Source organism: Polypterus senegalus, chromosome 1, assembly GCF_016835505.1.
Source record: "Polypterus senegalus isolate Bchr_013 chromosome 1, ASM1683550v1, whole genome shotgun sequence".
Taxonomy (NCBI): domain Eukaryota; kingdom Metazoa; phylum Chordata; class Cladistia; order Polypteriformes; family Polypteridae; genus Polypterus; species Polypterus senegalus.
Genome location: NC_053154.1, coordinates 312932328 through 312955934, shown reverse-complemented (window position 1 = coordinate 312955934; position 23607 = coordinate 312932328). Strand labels below are relative to the sequence as shown.

The 23607-nt window shown below is 39.4% G+C and overlaps 2 protein-coding genes across 3 annotated transcripts in view; one reads left to right on the top strand and one right to left on the bottom strand.

The window, feature by feature from the left end:
- LOC120515261 overlaps positions 1–23607 on the bottom strand; it is a 489908-nt gene that overhangs the window by 199883 nt on the left and 266418 nt on the right. The window lies entirely within an intron of this gene.
- Positions 14982–23607, top strand: part of LOC120515271 — a 17358-nt gene continuing 8732 nt past the window's right edge. The window contains exon 1 of the mRNA XM_039736123.1: positions 14982–15028. Coding sequence (XP_039592057.1) covers positions 15009–15028 — 20 coding nt within the window. The 5' untranslated portion in view covers positions 14982–15008. The remainder of the gene's footprint in view (positions 15029–23607) is intronic.

The following is a 23607-nucleotide window of genomic DNA, read 5'->3' as shown; positions in this document are numbered from 1 at the left end:
AGTGCGCCCGGAAAGTATTCACAGCGCATCACTTTTTCCACATTTTGTTATGTTACAGCCTTATTCCAAAATGGATTAAATTCATTTTTTCCTCAGAATTCTACACACAACACCCCATAATGACAACGTGAAAAAAGTTTCCTTGAGGTTTTTGCAAATTTATTAAAAATAAAAAAACTGAGAAAGCACATGTACATACAGTAAGTATTCACAGCCTTTGCCATGAAGCTCCAAATTGAGCTCAGGTGCATCCTGTTTCCCCTGATGATCCTTGAGATGTTTCTGCAGCTTCACTGGAGTCCACCTGTGGTAAATTCAGTTGATTGGACATGATCTGTAAAGACACACACCTGTCTATAGAAGGTCCCACAGTTGACAGTTCATGTCAGAGCACAAACCAAGCATGAAGTCAAAGGAATTGTCTGTAGACCTCTGAGACAGGATTGTCTCAAGGCACAAATCTGGGGAAGGTTACAGAAAAATTTCTGCTGCTTTGAAGGTCCCAATGAGCACAGTGGCCTCCATCATCCGTAAGTGGAAGAAGTTCGAAACCACCAGGACTCTTCCTAGAGCTGGCTGACCATCTAAACCGAGTGATCGGGGGAGAAGGGCCTTAGTCAGGGAGGTGACCAAGAACCTGATGGTCACTCTGTCAGAGCTCCAGAGGTCCTCTGTGGAGAGAGGAGAACCTTCCAGAAGGACAACCATCTCTGCAGCAATCCACCAATCAGGCCTGTATGGTAGAGTGGCCAGGCGGAAGCCACTCCTTAGTAAAAGGCACATGGCAGCCCGCCTGGAGTTTGACAAAAGGCACCTGAAGGACTCTCAGACCATGAGAAACAAAATTCTCTGGTCTGATGAGACAAAGATTGAACTTTTGGTGTGAATGTCCAGGCGTCATGTTTGGAGGAAACCAGGCACCGCTCATCACCAGGCCAATACCATCCCTACAGTGAAGCATGGTGGTGGCAGCATCATGCTGTGGGGGTGTTTTTCAGTGGCAGGAACTGGGAGACTAGTCAGGATAAAGGGAAAGATGACTGCAGCAATGTACAGAGACATCCTGGAAGAAAACCTGCTCCAGAGCGCTCTTGACCTCAGACTGGGGCGATGGTTCATCTTTCAGCAGGACAACGACCCTAAGCACACAGCCAAGATATCAAAGGAGTGGCTTCAGGACAACTCTGTGAATGTCCTTGAGTGGCCCAGACTCTGGAGAGATCTTAAAATGGCTGTGCACCGACGCTTCCCATCCAACCTGATGGAGCTTGAGAGGTGCTGCAAAGAGGAATGGGTGAAACTGGCCAAGGATAGGTGTGCCAAGCTGGTGGCATCATATTCAAAAAGACTTGAGGCTGTAATTGCTGCCAAAGGTGCATCGACAAAGTATTGAGCAAAGGCTGTGAATACTTATGTACATGGGATTTCTCAGTTTTTTTATTTTTAGTAAATTTACAAAAATCTCAAGGAAACTTTTTTCACGTTGTCATTATGGGGTGTTGTGTGTAGAATTCTGAGGACAAAAATGAATTTAATACATTTTGGAATAAGGCTGTAACATAACAAAATGTGGAAAAAGTGATGCGCTGTGAATACTTTCCGGATGCACTGTAACTTCTTAGCAACTCGACCCTCCAGAGCCTTTCCCAGTGATCAGTCCCCAGGAATTGGACTTGAACAGCGGAAAGATCTGGTTATCGGAAAAATCCTTGAGTTGAAAACAGTAACCACAGAGCTAAGGGAGGAAAGTCGTCGAACATCAGATACACCTACCAAAAAGCTGTTGAGAGAATGGTCCAGACTGTATATGGAAGGAGAGGTCCTCTACAGGAAGACATCGAATCGCAAACAACTAGTTCTTCTTGCCATTTACAAACAGACAGTACTCACACACCTACATGATAGAATGGGGCATGTTGGTGCAGAAAGAGTTTTGAGTCTGGCAAGACAATGATTCTACTGGCCTTTTATGAGGAAAGAGACTGAGGAATATGACACAAGGAAGTGTCGTTTCATAAAACAAAAAAAAAACACCTTCCATGACAGAGCACCAATGAGTTGTCTTACATCAAGCTTACCTCTTGAACTTGTCTGTGTTGACTTTCTCCACCTTGAGACCAGTAGGGGTGGATATGAGTACATCCTGGTTGTAATCGACCATTTCACCAGGTTTGCACAGGCATACCCCACTAAAAACAAAGCAGGTAAAACAGCAGCTGACAAGATCTTTAATGACTTTATCCCCCGGTTCAGGTACCCAGCCAAACTTCATCATGACCAAGGGCGGGAATTCGAAAATGAACTCTTCAGAGCCCTCGGGCAGTTGGCTGGGGTACACCATTCGATGACCTCCCCCTACCATCCACAAGGGAACCCGGCAGAGCAGTTCAATAGGTCCCTGTTGCAGATGCTGTGAATACTGGAAGAAAAGGAGAAAGAAAATTGGAAGGAATACCTGCCTCATGTTGTCCATGCATATAATTGCACAAAGCATGAAGCAACAGGATACTCCCCATATTACCTGTTATATGGCCATCATCCTTGTCTTCCCATTGACCTTCTCTTCAGACTAGTAACAGAGGAAGAGACCAACACACCACAAGGGTATGCTGAGAAATGGAAAGAAAAGATGAGCAAGGCCTACAAGATAGCCAACACTAACAGTCAACAGTCAAGTGCAAAGAGGCAAAAAGTATTATGACAGTCGGAACAGAGGTGCAGTCCTTCAACCAGGGCGAAAACTTGCTGAGAGAGGAGGCCCCTGCAAGCTAAAACCCTACTGGGAAGAGATGATCCATCTCGTCAAGGAGCAGATTGGTAAAAACCCAGTCTACAAGGTTAGCCCCAAAACTGGAAATCGTCCCACACACACCTTCTCCATCAAAATTTGTTGCTCCAAGTAAATGACTTACCCATAGAGGAACAGACCACAAGTACACTGGCAAAGTCACGAAAGGGAAAGATAAAGCCAACCCACCCAGTAGTGACTGTTGAAGAGACATCGAATGAGACAGAGGATTCTGAGGTAGAGGAAGCACCCCACTACTGGCTGCGAATTTCAAGAGTAGTACCAACTGATAGGACTTTTACACCCCGCCAAAGCATTATCAATAAGCCACAGACAAATGGCAAAAAGAAGGGAATAACTGATAATGATAGATCAGGACAGGAAAGGGAAAATGTAACTGAGGAGGTGCAAGAGGGACAAGATGGGAAAGTGTCATCAGGGGAAGAACCAGAGTCTGGTAAGGATCAGGACATGCCACGGACCATGGACTAATACATAGAGACACAGTATCTCCACAACTCGCCCAACCAGATGCTCAGCCTACCCTTCGGAGGTCTACCAGGGAGATAAAGCCTGGCCAGATGCTGACTTACGCTTCTCCAGGGCAACCCACATACCAGTCATGCATAATTGTTAGTGCTGTAGAGGCTCGACCAACTCCTTACACTTACCAACAACCAGAGCCATCATTTTATCCATTGCAACCTGCACATGTTATTCTCTCCACTTACATATCGATCTCTTACCCCATTCACTGTTACTAAAGAGCTGAACAACTAGAAAAAGAACTAATGTATTGAAAAGGGCTTAAATATTGTAAATAATTGTTCCATGTCCTCTAATTGTATACTTGAATTGGGTACTTATGCATTTGTATTGAGAGTTATAACAGGGGTTTTGGTTAAAATTAAGTTGGTTCTTTAGTAGCAAGTGTCGGGAGCCACTTTCATTGTAGGGGAGCGTGTGGCGCACTCAAAAAAAAACAAAAAAATAAGAGTGGCCACAATAGTTTTTCTTATTATTGTAATAAATCGTCAAATGGTAAACACAGGGTCCCTGTTGTTGATTGGAAAACGGACTGTGGCATGAGCAGTAATTGGTAGGAACGTGTTTCACACTGAAGTGGTTCCGTCAGGGTTGCAGTAAAGGGACAAACTGTGTCCCACCACTAAGAAGCAACTTGGACAACGAACTGAAAGCGGTGTGCTCTCATTGCTGCTCCACTTTACCAATTCCACAGGGCCAAAGACTTGGATTACATCACCATTGAGGGCCAGTGGAGTTCAGTTCCAGACCTGGTTGATGTAGCTCATCCTCTGGTGGAGGCAAAGTTCGTGTACACTTCGGGATTTGCTACTTTTGTCATTTCTGTTGCTGTGGCCCACTAGTGGGGCCTGTAACAGTTATAATACAGACTAATAAACCAGCCATATTAAAACACTGTTTTTTCTACATTTATTTTCAAAACACTTTTATTCATACTATGAACCATGTGGGCTTTCTAAATAGTTGACGTTTTCTAAAGAGTTGACGTTTTTTTATTTGTCTAACCAAGCTAGGCGTTTCTGCTAGGGAGCCAGATGTTTCTGTTGATAGACCCTGGTCTAGCGTCATTGGAAAATCACGTGATACAGGCTGACGAACCTGTTTGCCCTGGGTCTGAATTGCATTGGCACCATTTTTAATCTCTTGAAATAAAACCCGAACCCGAAAAAATGGACCTGGGCATGTTAATTTCGGCCACAGCATTAATCCCAGCCTTTTGGTTTTCCAGCATTGTTTAAAGTTTGTGTTTGTGTAGCAAACTTGATCAGATCAACTGTATTTGTAACAATAACAGGTGTGCCTTTATATAAAAATTCTCCTCTTTTATTTCAGAACGTTGTGGAAGGGTTTTGTGTCATTTTCTGAATTAGCATTTCCGTATTTTTCTGGTGTCTCTGAGAGACTGATTCCAACACGTCTCTTATAACAATATCATCCCTTTCAGTGGTCAGGTGCAATGACGTGATCTCTGATGGTGTTTGAGTTTCTGGTAGAATGAGAGTCAATGTAGACTTCTGATTCGCATTGTCTCAAGAGACCCAGATATCGTTGCAGAGAATGAAAGTGCAGTTCCACTTTTTAATTTCGGTGATAGGGCACTATTTTGTAAAATACTCCTCATTTCATGATCAAGCTTTTGCATAGTATTTTTTGTCATATCTGTTTCTTCACTGGCGGATGTTTTGATCTGCTCCAGTTGTTTTTCTGGTACAAGGTACATCTTCTTAGTGTGCTCCATTTTGCAGATTCACAATTAGCCCAGTGAGTAACGGGATCGCTATGCTGAGTAGTTGACCGATAAATCCACCAGACTGATTTATAATACGTTTCTTTCGTTTAATAGTAACTTTTTTATTGCTCAGATTTTTTTATAACAATGTGTTTTTTTTTAAAAATGCCAATCTGCGTGGCATTTAAAGGTAAGTTACTTATAATTGCATTGAGCGCAATTTCACAAATAGCCAGAATTAAATCATCAGAAGCTGCACACAAAATGGACTTTCTCTGTTTTGGTCTTGCCTTTATAAGCAATCGCATGAGTTGTAAATTTCATTTAATTCTGGATGACATGGTGATCAGGATGACGTCTTTTACAAAATGACACTGGGCGGATAAAATCACATTTTTTTATCCTTGGGTTTTTAAAACACATAAGCCACTGGGTGCTGCGATGAGTAGATAGATAGATAGATAGATACTTTATATGAGTGCTCTGAGACGAAACTCATCTGGTGTGTTAGTATTTAAATCGATCAGTAGAAAGCCAAATGCCGGCTTAGTGGCATCCTCAAAAGCCTCAAAAAAGTAGCGCCACCTTGTGGGGTACATCTGATGGGCCAACATTGATATCTGTTGCTTGTCTCTGCGATTCTTAAACAAAACAATGTATTTTGCATTCAATGCTATAGTATGGCTTTGTTTTCCCTGGCAAACAATATTCTGAACAATATAGATTATGCTCAAATTTCTATGATGAACATACTTTGTGAATGCCAATTCCAACTCATTACTTTTATAGGCAGATTGCATGAGATCATCGACTACACCTAAGTTTATTTTATCATGGGGTAACAATGAGTCATCATTTAGGGAGTCAGGGAGACCTTCTATAAATTATATACATATGAATTTTTTCATCGATTCTGTATAGAGAGGTTGCCAAACGGAATAACAATAGAGGATATTTTCTGGTTGGTGAGACATCATTTTTGTCCCCGATTCTAGTAATGTTTTCACAAAAAATGATTTTCCACAGATGCTCGGCCTGCTTAAGATACAGGAAAATGGGTGTTGTAAACAAATGTCCATTATTATTTATTTATTTATTTATTTTTCTCAGAATCAATAGCCAAAAGGTAATGACGCAAAATGTTTAGTTAACACACGCTTGTCATACACAACTTTTTGTGTTTTTTTTTATTTTTCTGGTTTATATATGCCAGCTGCGTTTTACTCGTACAATACCAAGATCTTCAAGTTACCAAGAATCTTCAAGTCATCTTTATGTTGTGAAGACACGTTTATATATTCTGCATAGTCAAAGACAAGTTCTTTTAAGCTTTCAAAATTCACCTTTTCACAGTTCTTAACATGTAATGTTATACCTTTAACTTTTAGACAGGTTTCACCGCTGGATAACTTGTAGTCATAACGTTTGGGCCCACTGCTTAAAAATTCTGCGATGTATTCATTCGTTGGTACACTGAAAAAAGTATAACATTGATGTTGTTCATTCAATGTGAATTTTCTCTTTCAAGCAACTTAAGATTAGTCATTTAGTGTTGTAGCTTGAAATATTTGGTTTCAGATCTCAATCAAAGTAAAAAAATATGTTTGTACCAAAGTAAGTTATGGTGGAGGGAATAAACGTAAAAAACCTATTTCAGTTAACCTAATATTTTAGGTTGTTCGTGTGCTGTGTGGGACGGGCCATTTGTATATTGGCTTTCCAACTGCCAAAAAAGAAGAACATTTTCCCGAGTGAAGTGGACGTGGCTATCCAGGTCTGGTCATTTTCAGCAGCAGACTTTTATAATGGAGGATTTTTGGTAAGTAACCCTGTTTCTCAACTGTTACTTTTAAGTATAAGAACTTGTAATAAAACATACTTTCAAGAAAGCTGTAGAAACGTTTAATAATTTTTTGTTGTATATTTAAGATTTACACTGCAAAATGCTTGTGTATTTGCACTAGATAAATAAATTTAAAAAGTACAGCATTGGAATGTGTTATGTGTTCATAATATTTCTAATAGCATAAAAACAGGTTACGACCAATAAACCATTTTAAATTGTAACAACTTAAAAAATAGATTTACTTCAGTATAAAACAAGTGAATTGCACCCAATCACTCTAAATGATTTGTCTCAATTTAAAAATTGTGGGTTCAATAAGATAAAAAGAATTATATTGGTTCAGATTGAAAATATTGTGTGAATCATTACCTTAATTATTTTAAGTTGAATGGAGGTTATACTTTTTTCAGTGTAACTCGCTTGTTAATTCTCCTAAACAACGCCCGAGTTCTGGTTCCCATTCGTTTGCTCTGTTAAATTCAAAAGCCATCTTTATACTGTTAATTTCTGCATATCCGTCTAGATAATATTTTCCAATACGCATTTCACCTCCGGGTTTTAGCACATGCCGAATGTCTATTTTTTCTTCAGACTCTAAATGCATGAGCCATTGAATGGATGGAGTCGAGTATCTCTTTTTTTGGCGATGATAACTGTCTTGTAATGGCAAAACTATGGTTTAAAAAAATAAGTCTAAACATAGCCATACAAACGCTATGTAAAGTAAAGTAACATGTTGAAAAGGATCATAGACAATATTTTGTATTTGACCTGAAACTGCTCGTCTAAATACAGGCGTGTCGTTTTAGTGATCTCCATAACCTCTTGCCTGAACAAGATACAAGCCGACCTTAGAATTTCTACTTCTAAGCGACAGTACATTTTTAATTCTTTTTGAAAATCAAATATGTCATTCTTGTGTTTAGAATATCATAAAAGAAATTCTGTCTTCTCCTCTGGCATCATACTTTCCACACCATAAAATTCTACGGCAGGTCTAGGCCCTACATAATTTTGATTTTCAACAGTGTTAAAAAAATGAGGAAAGTATCCTTTACCCCTTTTAAAACCAAAAGCCTCCGGTAATTTACACAATTTTGATGCTAAAAAGTTCAAAGAGTCAATGAATCTGATGTTTAAGCCTTTCACAGTTAGCGACATGATTTTTCCACCGAGACTTAACAAATCAATTTTCATTTTTTCTTTTATTAATTGACTAATTACAAAATAACTGTCATAGGATTTTGCATTGTGTGCAATAAAAGTGTAATTCTTAAACTTTCTATGTATAAACGTTGATATAAATCTTTCAAAGCAATCGTTTCTGGCAAACTCCCAGCTCATTTTACCATCCATGTGTAAAGCGTAAATGTAATTTGGTTCGTGTATACCCATGTCTTGCCGACATTCAAAATCATAAAATATATATTTTTTTTGATACCGGTCTCTTTAATAAAGGTTGCGTATAACATAAGTGATTGTCACAGCTTGTAATTGTTTCTTTAAAATGAGGGCATAGCTTCGGCTTGCAAACGGGGGTAAGGGCTGTGTATCACTGACAACAAGCGCAGTATTCTTTTATCTCACAGGCTTGTTTGTTTTTGTGTTTCTCGCGGCATTCGTTTGATTGACAGATGATTTTGCATATCGGGCATCTAATCAAACAGCCTGTTACTTCAAAGCAAGAAGCATCATGGTACGCCCTACACATACTAACACAATCATGACGGTCTTTGTGAGAATAAGCTGCGTGGCAGATTTCACAATAATAATTAGCCCTGACAAATTTCTTCACGTCTAAAATGCCAAAATAATGTTCGCTGTGTAATTTAAGAAAAATCAGTTTAGAGTTTGGCGGAATAGGACCAGTTGTGAAGTATTTCCACATACTCTCATGCATGTATAGCACCTTTAAAGAAACATCCAATAGATGCTCAAATTTTTTTACATCTAAAAAAGATATTTTCTTGTCTTCTAAAAATCTCAACTGCTTATGCATTTGTTTAACTTTTTGCAGAATTTCACTATCAAGCATATTTTTCTGATTGATTAAGCAACACAGACTCACTGCAAAACACAAATTACCCCGATGTGAGAAATCCACTAATGGACATCATTTAGTGTTAATAATTTTACTGAAGAGCACTGTATTAATTTTAATCCTTGCTCCACCTTGCATGTTTTTTACAATGGTTACTACAACTCGAAGAGATGAATCTGTAATAATATCTGTATTACTTTGCAGCATCTGAGACACAAAAGCATATAGAGTCAAAAACTGTCGAGATTCTTTTTTTGGGAATAAAAATTGTTTTGCAAACTCAGGGAAATAAGACACAATTGAACAAAATCACTTGGCGCAATATTCAGGGATAATACATCTAAAATACCCTGAATACCTTGATGGACAATGTTTATGGCATACGTTTACGACTTAATTCTATCCAAATTGATAAAACGGAATTCATAGTTATGCTCTGTAGCTCGAAAGCTTTTCATCTGTCTTTCAGATTCCCTTACAATTTCAACATGTGCATTAAGAGCCGAAGAATCTGATTTCTTATCCTATTATCCAAAAAGCCCCCATGGAACATTTCAGTTGCCTTTTCTGATAAGTCGACAACCGTTTGCATTTTTTTTTTTTTTTGATCTTTCTGATCGTATTTAAAAACAGAGCCCATGGTTCGGTGTTAACAGCGAAAGAATTCCTTAAACAATAAATGCTTTTTGTTTTTGTACCTGTGGTCTGCCGAGGTGCTTGCACAGTTGCTATTAAGGTGGTTGCCACGCGTCTTGGTTGCTTTGTGGTGCACTTTTTCGTTAATCGAGATTCAAGCAATTTCTCACGTTCTGAAAATCCTGGCAAGAAATGTAGTGGCGATATTTTAAAATTATCTTTGTACATACAAATAGCATTATATCCCGTTAGCGAACAAACTAGATTTTTTTTTCACTAATTATGCACGAATATATAATATACAAATCTTACCGTGTGTTTCGTTGCTAATGCTATGTCGATCGGAAAGTTGTGCATCAATTTCATCTGAATCTAAGAAGTGAGCCATAACGCTCCAGGAATGCAAAATGCATTCAAAAATGTAATGTGTAATTCCGTCCAAGTCATTTATATATAATAGACCGATAACCATCTAACATGACATAATCAAACATTATCGTTTATTGACACAGGGGTGAAACAGAACTGTAAAACAGATGTTACAATTAAATTGCATCATTTATTTTATGTAACTGGGTACCTCTGGCACGTTCTACTGTTATCACTTATAGACACACGGTGAAACGTATATTAAATATTTCATTCTATGGGTACCTCTAGAATGCTCCAACAAGGCTCCACACCTGCCCCAACCACGTACACATGTCTTATCTCAAAGAGCAACAACAGATGTTCAATGTCCCCCCGTGACGAATGTTAATTTTGTAAAGAAGACTAGAATTCCATTTTACCAATTAGTTTATGAGTCTATAATAGAATGGCATACCGTAATGCACAATCATATACACATTTTAAAAGTACATGTCTTACTTTTGCTCTTCTGCCCGGACGCGAACCGAAATCTCATGGCTTAGGAAACGACTGCACTGCTTCTTTTTTCTTAACACATCCAATTTAATTTATAAATGGTTGCTTGCACCAAAATAATGCTGTTTTTCTTCTTTTAAGGCAAAAATTGATCATGCCAGGGATAAAAAGACTAATTAAATGTGTACACATCATAACATACATAAATATTAACGTGTTACCGGATGTATTTATTTATTTACAAGACCCAGCGTGTCTTACCAACTTCTAGGCGTATCTTAAATTAAATTGTGATGTGTATTAAAAATGACAACAAGTATGTTCCATTTTACCAATTAGTTTATGAGTCTATAATAGAATGACATACCGTAATGCACAATCATAATAATACACATTTTAAAAGTACAGGTCTTACTTTTGCTCTTCTGCCAGATGCGAAACAAAATCTCACTTTGTAAAGTTTTAACTGGCTACGCTAACCACAGTCCACGTGTTGCTTGGTCAGTGGAGCGTTCTTGCTTCTATATCACTGAGACCTGCTGAAAAGTCAGAGCCACAATGCTGCATCGGCACTTACTGCCTGGGCATCCTGGCCGACCCGCGATTTATTCCAGTCCATGTGTCACTTACTCAGTGGATCGTTCTTTCTTCTTCATCATGGAGACACACCACTATGTCCTTTTGTTTTACAAGAAAGAAGAAAAACATGGATTCTGCAACAACAAAACCGCTAAGGCAGAGAGACCGGTGTCATCATTATAGAAGATTACCAGTCAGTAGAAATCTGAATCGGTAATTTAATGTTTAAAAACTTTCTTGGCTTTTCACGATATTATTGCTTTTCTTGACTTTCACACCTATTTACTTTTTCTTTAAAGGAGATGCCAAAAAGCGAAACTCATCAGTCTTTAAAAAAGACTGAAACACCTGTTGGAAGCGGCGTGACCTTTGACAAGAAAAAGACTGAAACACATAATGAAGATGGCATGACCTTCTACATGGTGAGTCTGGACTTTAGGAAAATTCTGTTCAGTCTATTTGCATGGTCGTACAAAATAGGTTGTCATTTATTTTATTTTAACTTGACAGATTGCTTGTGGGGAGCTCAAGTATTAATCGAAAGAAGTACTTTCAGCAGCTTTGAAAGGCCTTATCGATAAAAAGAAGGATGGTTTAAAACCAGATGTTAAAGAAATAATTTGTGAGATTGAAAGTCTTGCTGAAAGAATGCCTGGCTTTGTGGAGTGTTTACTTTTTTTCTGACAAAAGGGCTGATGTAAAAACTATAATGGCTATTTCACGTGTGACTAGATGTATCTATAGATCAATAGGGAATATCCATCCATTATCCAACCCGCTACATCCTAACTACAGGGTCACAGGGGTCTGCTGGAGCCAATCCTAGCCAACACAGGGTGCAAGGCACGAACAAATCCCAGGCAGGGTGCCAGCCCACCGCAGTCAATAGGGAATACCATTCCTGTAATGACACGTTATACATTTTTGTGTCTTTTAAAACGTGTGGCTTATATCTGCTCCAACAGTAATGATGATTCTGTTGAGAAAGCAGTTCTGTTGGCTTCTGAAGTATTGTCCAGAATTCTTTTATGTTGTACTGATAGCCCGTTAGGAATATGTATTTTTCGTGTGGGGATATAACTTTTCTTTTTTCCCATACTAGTGACTCTAAGATGACTGGTGAGGTATTTAAGCACATTGTAAAAGATTGTTCAACTTCAAGGCTGAAGTCTCAAGACCTGTGTATAATTTCTCAAACACCTGTCAGCCATTGCAGTCACACAGCGAGATTAATTTTAATGCAGCATTATGTAAAGTCTGTTGTACTTTACGTGGTCAGCACCTGTGTAAGAGATATATTAACTGGGTCTTGTTGAGCATGCCGTTTGGGTTACGAATCTCAGGATGGGCACACTTGTCTTTTACTAGAATCTGATTCTGAGGAAATGCACCCTTGTGTTTCCAGCATCTGTCAACAGATCAGTATTAAAAGATTAATACATATGGTGTTTTATATGGTTAAACCCTTGTGTGGGTTAAGAATTGTTAAACCGACTAAAATTCATACTCTTAACTGTCGGAAGCAGTTTGTTGCTGAAGTAAACACTTTTCAGCTTATACAAAAGATGCACCATGCAACAAAGCCCAAGGTTTGGACAGCAGCTTTTGAACTTGTCTCTAATCACCATTACAGTTATTTTTTAAAACCAACATTGATTTACAGAAACTTAAACAAACTGCATTATCCATTCTAAACAAGACCTGTTTGTGTTATATCTTCTGTTGGTTAACTATTGTATTTTGTTTGTTTCTGTTGTCAGAGGAACCGAGACTCAGCAGGTAGAACAAGGAAACCCAGGTCCCACCCTAACGTGACACATAATACAACTTATAGAAGGATTTCTCCTTATATCTGCTAAAAAAATGATTCATTATGACAATAATTGGTTGATCAGTCATCTGGGCTTATGTGTTTAGCTCTGTTGAACATTTAGGGGAACAATGTACTGAATGTCAAGAGAACAAATACATACCAGATGGACACGTTTGCAGTATTTGGTTCACTAAACCAATTATTGCATATAGACCTAGCTTATTTATGCTCCAAAGGGCTAGAAAGGATAGACTTGTGTCCTGCATGCGTGCTATGTTAAAAATGAATAATCTCCCTTATTTTAAATGTGTGAAGAATGATGCGGATGATGTTATGGCCGAGTTTGAGCAGGGAGAGATACCCGTTGATGCCTCCACACAACTGATTCAGCCTGTGAAGACCAGCCTTATGTGGCCGGCTCTCTTCCAAACAGAGAAAATAGGATTGCATAATTTAGTGAAGTACAGGCATATAAAACATGTGCTGGCTTAAATATTTTATGTTAGGTGTATTACCAGCTCACTGATGGGTTTCGACTTTTCTTGCAATTTGATTGTGTTCCCACACTTGTATACAATTCTTGTGTTTTGTTTCTTTTCAAATGGGTTACTGATCTCTATACAAACAAACTTGTGTGGTGCTTTTTTTTTTTGCTGCTCTTTCTCCTGCTTTAATCATACATTTTACACAATTTTAATGTATAGTACACATTGTGTAACTATGAAAGAGAAGACCACGTCTTATTTGCTATGTTTGGAATTTTGTTTCAATAAAACTCATTGTTTTAAACTACCTTTCTTTTTTCTCTCCTTTATGTATCTTTTTATAACAGATGGGTTGGGTTGGACCATCAGGTAAAGGATGCAAACTGTGTGCGCCACTGAATCACTCAATAAAGCTATTGTTTTTAAGACACCTTGGTATCTTCTACTTTGATTTGCTTTATAAAGGGTATGATTTTAGAAGGTGGATGAGGTAACGGGATGCCCACGGTGTGTTTGGGCTGCACTGCCAGGCTCCTTCGGTGTTTAATAGATTCTCTCTAAAGTCTTCTTGTACATCCTCTCTTTGCATCTGTCACTCACGCTCTCTGTACTCTCTGTACATACTGGGGCTGTACACACATAGGAGCAGGATGCCTCTTCCGTCCCATTGCTGACTTACCTTTTGACACCTTACAGGTCCCCAAAGGTCTGTCTCGGCTTACAAAGTTGACCAGCCCATTTTTTAGGACCAAGGCCTTTCGGACGACTGACAAAAGTTCCGATGCCTGTCAAACATCGTCCGACAACAGGTGGAGACCAGAGCAGGGGAACGCCCATTAACCAGGCAGCATCAGGTGGGTACTGGGAATGCCAGGGGGGTGGGACATTGACCTGTCAAAATTTTGATATGTATGATGGCAATGTTTTATACTACTTCCATAAACATCTGCCCTTTTTGTTGCATTGTAGTCCAAGAGATCTTCACACCTTTGTGAAAGATCTGAAAGACTTTTAGTGTATTAATTTTTTCTGAATGTTGTGGGTTTTGCACAGTTAGAAGATGATTTATGATAGTTGCCTGTTGATATTCTGGCATTTTTTTCCACCCTAAATCAGAAAAGCATCTTTTTCTTTGTCTTCTATATATCAGAATTATTAATATTAACATTACACAGAAAGTGCATCCACCCAATATCAATAAATTAAGCCTCCTATATTGTTAGAAACTTGTTAGCAACCAGGCTTGTTTCAGTCAGGATTCAAGTATACTGCATAATTAAATCATGTTTGATTAAACAATTTTATTATGTGCAACAAATGTACATATTTTATGTCAATCTAACTTTTTTTTTTATTGTTCTACTAGAAAAGGTTATATAAAGCCTTAAAACATGGATTTTGGATGCGGTAAATTTAAATGAGTTGTGTAAAATAAAATTTTGAGGGTATGTTGTGTTATTAGGATTTGGGAATTCATGAGTGAATTAAAAAAAAAGTCAGAAAAGGCATTTCTTTGTCACTGTTTATTATTTTACCTTTTCTTTGAACAAATTATCCCATTTACCAGAAATCATGTGTATTGAAATGTCAGTTGAGAGGACCTGGCAGATCGCCCACTTCCCCAGTCTATAAAAATGAAGCACATCCCAAAACAAAAACTGAACATCTGGAAGTAAGAATGGGAACCCTAATGGACAAGTAAGAGGAACATTTTTGATTGTTTTTATCTTCTGTAGTCTGTTTCATCGTTACAAAGATGACGGATTGAATTGAATGGTCACTTATGATTTGCTCACGCTGTATTTTATGTGTTATTTTGAAGATATAATTTCCTGATGCAAATATTTTCTAGGCTAAATTTAAGTTCGTATTGAAACTGAAAACTAGTGCATGCAGAGGAGCTGTTAAACATGGCGGCGACATAAAAAAATGACACTTTGTAATGCATTTTTGAGTGCTTAAAAATGTAACTCATTTAAAATAATCTGTTGTTATTTGACTCCGAGGGTCTCAAAGTTAGATGTGCCTGAAGGGGCTCGAGTCCTCTTTTAAAGCGTGTGGAACAGCGGCGTGTGAACGGCACGCTGTCCTTCAGTAGCGCCTTATCACTTAAAGAGTGCCATTCTGTCGGCTTGTAGATGGCGGGGTTTCGTTTATTTACTGAAGCAACAAGTGAGCTTTAAGTGTGGGACGAAATCGAGACAAGCGGGCGCTTACTTACCGAGGTGCTGATGGCGTCTTCTGTCCACTGGTAACGCGGTTGGTGTCATTCGTGAAGTGGGTCGGCGATCAAGTTTACATTCAGCTTGGGAGGCCTAACGGCCGTTTGCGCTGCATCGATTACTTCCGATTCCGCTTTGCGGGAGATGCTCTTGCCGCGAGTGTAAAATTGTGTGAGCAGGACACAGGTAATCTTCAGCCGGGTGACTTGAGAAAGCAGAAAAGCACAAAAAGGTGTATTTATTTGTTTGTTTGTTTGTTTGTTTGTTTTGCCATTTCCTCTCCTCTGTTTTCTAGCAGGGGCTTCAGAGCCCTGTATACCCGCACAGTGAAGAACAATACCTCTTCTTATAACAGAACCACCACTGACTGATTGAACTGAACTTAGTCACACACTTATACATGACCCATGTGGAACTCATGACCATTACGTTAATAGCAATTCTCACTGTGACTTCATTTATTATTTAGTGGTAGCGCTGCCTCGCAGTTAGGAGACCTGGGTTCGCTTCCCGGGTCCTCCCTGCGTGGAGTTTGCATGTTCTCCCCGTGTCTGCGTGGGTTTCCTCCGGGCGCTCCGGTTTCCTCCCACAATCCAAAGACATGCAGGTTAGGTGGATTGGCGATTCTAAATTGGCCCTAGTGTGTGCTTGGTGTGTTTGTGTGTGTCCTGCGGTGGGTTGGCACCCTGCCCAGGATTGGTTCCTGCCTTGTGCCCTGTGTTGGCTGTGATTGGCTCCAGCAGACCCCCGTGACCCTGTGTTCGGATTCAGCGGGTTAGGAAATGGATGGATGGATATGAGAATTGATAATAGTAACTGTGTTTCTCATAGCTTAGTGTTTACTTTTAAAGCTGTGCTTCTTGTAGTTTAATGTCAGCTCTTATATACATTTATTTAAGGCATCTATAGGTTTGCTCCAAACTATATTTCATTGTGTTGTACAGTGATAATAAAGATATCTTTCATCTTCCTCGGGTAGCCGAGGAAAAGTTTAAAATGTCCTCTTTGAGGTACACTCTACACTCCCTTTTAAATATATGGATGTAGGATGGCGTTGATATTGAGTTAAAGGTTTCTGGATTGAGCACTATTTTTAGTAGCCCTATAGTATGAACAGTCTGTTTTTTCTGATTATATTATTATTATAGGAACGTGTGTTTTAAAGTAATATGTATATCCTTTTTATGAACTCGTACATTTATTGTGCATTTTTGTGGATTACTTTTTTAATAAGTTATTTGTTTTATTTTGCACTAAACCCTATATAATTTTTAAAGTAGGATGTTTTAAATTATTTCTTATTGAAGCTCCGTGGTGATGTGTAATTTTAACAAATACTCGCGTTCCCCGGAGTGTGCAGGCTCTGAGTGGGTGCGGGTGCACGTGTCCGCGTGCCCGCACTGCTCCGAGATTGTTGGGTTGCTTGGCTGATTAAGAGCTCATATGCAAATACCAGCAGGTCTTTCAAGTGCATCATTCACACCGCCGAGGGTATAGTGATGGGCGGAGTGAAGCCTCAGGAAGCAGCAACACGTTTGAACAGGCCCGGTTCTAGAGGCGAAGCCGCCCCCTCACCCTATACCTTTACTTGTTTGAACACTACAAAACCTTTTGATGTGCAGCGTACTTGAGCAGCCACAATTCACGTGTTGTGACTTGCCCGTTTTTCTTTGAAGCAAGTTCCCGACGTTCGACGGGAAAAGACGAGCCCCGCGCCGAGCCGCGGCCGCCCTCTATGTTCGGCCGCCTTCGTGCATGCACGATTTGCACGATTTGCACGACTGGCAGAACCGGGCATATAAAACGCCGACAGGCAGAATGTACTATACGATAGTAAGAGTTACACAAAATAAGACGCCTCATTCTTGGATCCCCGAATCTTTTAATGAATATTCATTTTTGCACTGTATCATTATTACCGCTACTTTTATTAGTATTATAATTAACCCTAATCTTTTCTTGAGATCACATTTAATAGCCTTAAATGTTTTCTTTGTTATGCCTTAATTAAAACGGAGTAGACGGAAAATAAAGGTTTATCCCTGTACTTTGCCATGATATATTAGATAAGCACATTTGAGAAAGAAAAGGTGAAATCCTTAAATCACAGATGTTGTTATTCGATTAAGTATTGAAATATTTCATTTATTAATACTTTACAATATTTTGTGGAGCACAAAAGTAACTAAGTCGCTACAGAGAAAAGACGCCGTCAGTGGCTCAACTGACTAAAGTGGTTGCTTTTCAAATTCTGAGAGTAGTGCTACCTCGAGTTCAATCCGAATTAAAGACTCATCGAAATTAATAACAATTAAAAAAAATGATCAGGAGTGAAATCTTTATAACCAATTTGAACTAAATAATTTTGAGAGATTCAGTAGAAGGATTGCATAAGAGATCTGTTCTGGAGTCATCGCCATCAAAATGCGATGACTAGCTGCGGACGGCAGCTCACGTATTTACATTAATCCATCTTCTCTTCATTGCCATTTGACGTCCACGAACCCCTCCATTGAATAAGGTGATAATAAAACCACTGTGGTAGATCAGGTTGAATTTGCTCTGCTGCACCAAACATTCAAAGGTGTCAATCCGGAGCACATCGGAGAGGCTGAGAGACACGGCGCAGGTCAGTCACCAGCACACTGACACAGACACACACGGGGGAGGGGTATGAGTAGCCAAACAGGCCATAAATCATATATTTCTGTGTGTAATCTATCGGTTTACGTATGAACACTATTGGTTTATGAATATTTACTATCGGTTTGCGTGCATACTTAATTGGTTTGCCTGCGTACAATACTGGTTTCATTCATATGAACTATATTGGTTCATGTCCTTATAGTTTGTGCGTGAACTATATCCGTTTGTACGTGCATACCACTGGTTTGCATATGAACTATATTGATTTGCGTGTGTATATCACTGGTTCCAGTACGTTTGTTATTGGTTTGTGTGTCAACTGCATTGGTTTACGCTTGCATGTTATCAGTTTGCGTATGAACTATGTTGGCTTGCGTTCTGTGCAAGTCTAACAATGGATTTGTGTATGCACTATATTGGTTTCATGCACGTCTTATACTGGTTTCATGTGGGTAACCTGTCGATTTTGCGCTTGAACTCTATTGGTTGTATGTGTGCACTATGTCGGTTTTTCACGAAACATTTTGGTTATGCGTGCGCATTCTATCACAACTCTGTGTATTAACTATATCGGATCTGCGTGTGAACTATATTGGCTGTTCACGTGATCTTCAGCGGAAATGGGCGAGGCAAGAAACAGGAACTCAAGGGCCGGTAGAGTCATGGAGTGTAAAGAGAAGTGTCTAGGAGACGCATCTGCGTTTAAACAGCACCATATATTTTTTCCGCACAATACGTTTGCGAAACGACTTGGTGGTAATTATTACTATTTAACAGAATCTACTCTTGAGTCTGTAATGAACACAAGGCTGAAGTTAGGTACGTATTCGGCCGTCTTCTTATTCGCTCCCATCTACAAGCTTGCTTTCAGCCCGTAGCTGTACTTTTTCACACAGTATTTGCAAACCAGTTACATAGTCTAAAGGCAAAATATTCAACATTTACAACTGACGTCTACATGCAACATAACATTTAGTTACCACTAGTTAGATTTATTTTGCCCAGCGACCCCGCACCGCGCCGCACAGACAGGTGAAGTGACTTGCTCAGGGTCACAAAGTGTCAGTCCTAGGAATTGAACACACGAACGAAGGGGTTGAAAGTGCAAAGCAAAATGCAATAACGTGTATATGAATTGACTAAATGTGTCAATTATTTGAAAAGCTAAACATTTAACAATTAGGAGCCGCATAAGTCAGTTACGTCATACTGGGCCACCTTACCTTTTACAGTTTTGTGACAAGGCAGATGCGTTTTATACGATGCAGCAGAGTTTTGCTCTGCCCAGTGCATCAGGGTGAAACTGACAAATTATTCCCACTCCAATATCAGATAAATGGGATTTACCTTTATATTTAATGGGCACTGTAAAGTGTTAAATGACGTTGGACCACCTTAATTTTCATAGTTTTGTGACACTGGCATATATAAACTTGTTTAGGACAGATTCATTTGTTAAATTAGAGTCTAACAATTTTAACCCGTGCAGGACCAAAATGTGGAATATTTATTTTTTCAAACAATGGTTCAGTTTGTAATGATGCTGATTAATGTACACACTGTAGAATATTTTGCATTCCTGTTATAATAGAATAAGAAGCTGGTTTTCAAAAGCTGTGTGAATAAGTAGCTGGCTGCAAGCTTATACCGGGAGTAGCTGGCAGTGAATAAAATGCCAGCCGAATGCGTACCTCATTTCAGCCCTGTGATCATTTCAGAATTAAGGGAAAATACTGGTAAAATAATTACCTCCAAGCCCTTTCACAAACATACAGTGACGTGCAAAAGTATTCAATCCCTTTAAAAGTCATCCTAATTTTCTGCATGACAAAAGATTTGTCCACATATCATTTGGTATTTTTAATGTGAACTCCTGCACTGGGGCGGCACGGTGGCGCAGTGGTAGCACTGCTGCCTCGCAGTTAGGAGACCCGGGTTCGCTTCCGGTCCTCCCTGCGTGGAGTTTGCATGTTCTCCCGTGTCTGCGTGGGTTTCCTCCGGGCGCTCCGGTTTCCTCCCACAGTCCAAAGACATGCAGGTTAGGTGGATTGGCGATTCTAAATTGGCCCGTGTGTGTGTCCTGCGGTGGGTTGGCACCCTGCCCAGGATTGGTTCCTGCCTTGTGCCCTGTGTTGGCTGGGATTGGCTCCAGCAGACCCCTGTGACCCTGTATTCGGATTCAGCAGGTTGAAAATGGATGGATGGACTCCTGCGCTGTAACAAAACGTTATCAAACTCCAAATAACTTAACTAAAGTGATTGTTTGCCTAAGTATTCAAACCCAACATATTCTTACTTTGAAGCTTTTTGCTGCAGTAACAGCCTTCATTCTTTTGGGGTGTGTAAATACGCCCCAGTTCTGCACATTGCTCAGGTGTGATTCTTCCCTATTCTTCTTGGCATGATTCTTAGGTACCTTCTATGTTGGTGGGATGGTATCTCTGAACAGCAGTTTTCAAACAGTGCCCCAGATTCTCAACAGGGTTAAGATCAGAGCTTTGACTTGGCCATTCCGCCTGTCTGTTTTTGAGCCATCCCAGTGTCACTTTGGTCTAATGCTTAGGGTCATTGTCATCTTGAAAGATGAATCTTCTCCCGAGCTTTAAATTCATAGCAGACTGGAACGAGTTCTCCTGCAATATTGTGTGGTATTTGTGCCCATCTATTGTCGCTTCACCTCTGACAAGATTCTCAGTCCCAACACACAATAAACATCCCCATAGCAAGATGCTGCCACCACCATATTCCACTGTAGGTCTGGTGTTTCTTGTGGCATGGGCAGTGTTTGTTTTACGCCACACATTCTGTAACTCTTTGAAATCTGAGCAAAAAGTTCTATTTTGGTTTCATCTGACCATAAAACCTTCTCCCCACATCTTAACTGGGAAAACGCCATATGTGCTTTTATGTGGACCGTCTTAAGGAATGGCTTCTTTCTTGCCACCCGCCTGTAGAGGCCTGTTTAATGGAGAGCTCTTGAAATTGTGGACCCCTGCACCTTCACTCCAGTTTCAGCCAAAAAGCACTGCAAACATCTGAGAGTGACGGTTGGATTTCTAGTCTCCTCTCTCACCTGTTGATGTCTGACTCTGATGTTCAGTCTTGAGGGACGGCCTGTTCTAGTAAGAGTCAGGGTGCTGTGATGAACCTTCCACTTTCTGATGACGGATCCAGCAGTGCGCAATGGGACATCAAACTCTTTTGATATTTTCATAGTTCTTTCCTGCTATCTTGTGCATTTCAATAACTTTGTTTCTCACATCAGCAGAATGCTCCTCTCTCTTCATTTTTTCAGTGACTGTCCACCAAAGACTGCAGCCCCTACGAAGGGGGCCTTTTATATCCAGAGAGAAAGGAGCACCTCATTATGTTTAATATGACTGTCAAATGTCTGCCACCTTTGTAATTAATTTGTCATTGGTGTAAACCTGGAGCTTCCAAATTACAACTGCAGAGGTTTAAATACTAATGTAAACACCAACTTTGGAGATTTTCTTCTTCAATTAAATGTCTATACATAAAATGGTTTATTTTGACTTTGGAAATGTTTTGTTACAGCATAAGAAAAAATACGGAATGAATAAATATGTGTACAAATCTTTTGTCTTGCAGAAAATTAGAACAACTTTCAATGGGATTGAATATTTTTGCAAGTCACTGTATGTTTGTGAAAGGGTTTGGTAGGTAATTATTCTTAACATCTGAAATGATCGCGGAGTTGAAGTTAGGTGCGCATTCAGCTGGCTTTTTATTCACTTCTAGCTACATCAAGTATAAGCTTGCAGTCAGCTACTTACTCACAAACCAGCTTCTTCTTCAATATTAACAGCTAGGCAAAATATTCTACAGTATAAACTGATCCTGTATTTGAAAAAGTAAATATTCCAGATTTTAAACTTGAACGGGTTGAAAATGTTAAACTTAACTTTAACAATGGAATTTGTCCTGGACAAGTTTATATCATGCCAATTTATGTACACGTTGTAGATGTGTAAGCATTGTGGCGCTTTGCACTTTTAAACTCTGCGTTCGTGGGTTCAATTCCTGATAATGACACTATGTGACCATAAGCAAGTCACTTGACCTGTCTGTGCGGTGCGGAGTCCCTGGGCAAATGTAACCAGTAGTATCTAAATGTTGTCTGTTGGATAAAGGCGTTAGTAATTGTAGAATATTTTGCATTTAAAATAAATAACTGGTTTCAAAAGTTGTGTGAAAAAGTACTGTGGCTAGGTGCGAGCAAACATGATCCTGGAGGCGAATAAATAAGAAGACGGCCGAATACGTACCTAACTTCAGCCTTGTGTTCATTACAGACTCAAGAGTAGATTCTGTTAAATAGTAATAATTACCACCAAGTCCTTTCGCAAACGTATGGTGCGGAAAAAATATATAGTGCTGTTTAAACACAGATGCGTCTCCTAGACACTTCTCTTTACACTCCATGACTCTACCGGCACTTGAGTTCCTGTTTCTTGCCCCGCCCATTTCCTCTGAAGATCACGTGAACAACCAATATAGTTCACACGCAGATCCGATATACTGTAGTTCATACACAGAGTTGCTATAGGGTGCACACGCATAACGAATATGTTTCGTACACGAAACATGGTACACACATACAACCATTAGAGTTTAAGAGCAAAATCGACAGGTTACCCACATGAAACCAGTATAAGACATGCATGAAACCAATATAGTGCATGCGCAAATCCATTGTTAGACTGGCACAGAACGCAAGCCAATATAATTCATACGCAATCCGATAACATGCAAGCGTAAACCAATGCAGTTGACACACAAAGCATTAGCAAACGTAATGAAACCAGTATTGTACGCACGCAAACCAATTAATTATGTACGCAATCCGATAGTAAATATTCATAAACAAATAGTGTCCACACGTAAACCAATAGATTACACACAGAAATATATGATTTATGGCCTGTTTAGCCCCACATAGCTCGCGAGTCAGCGCTGCTATTTAGAGACCGCGCGTGAGCAGGACACAGGTAATCTTCAAATGGGTGACTGAAAAACACAAAAAGGTGTATATACTGTATATATATATATATATATATATATATATATATATATATATATATATATATATATATATATATATATATATATTTTGCAGCTGGAGATCCACAAAGGGAGAAAAATGAATCGCATATCATAAAGTAGTTTTTAATCCTGAGCTTTCAACCCCTGCCAGGGGTCTTCATCAGAGGATAATTCATCACAGAATTATCAACAGCTGAGTAATGACCCAACAAGAACTACAAATAACAACCACCTGGATGCACAGAATTATTACAAAATGAAATCCAGCGATGCTAACTGCCCTGAATTTTACGGACTCCCAAAAATACATACAAACACCACTGAAATTCAGACCAGTGGTCA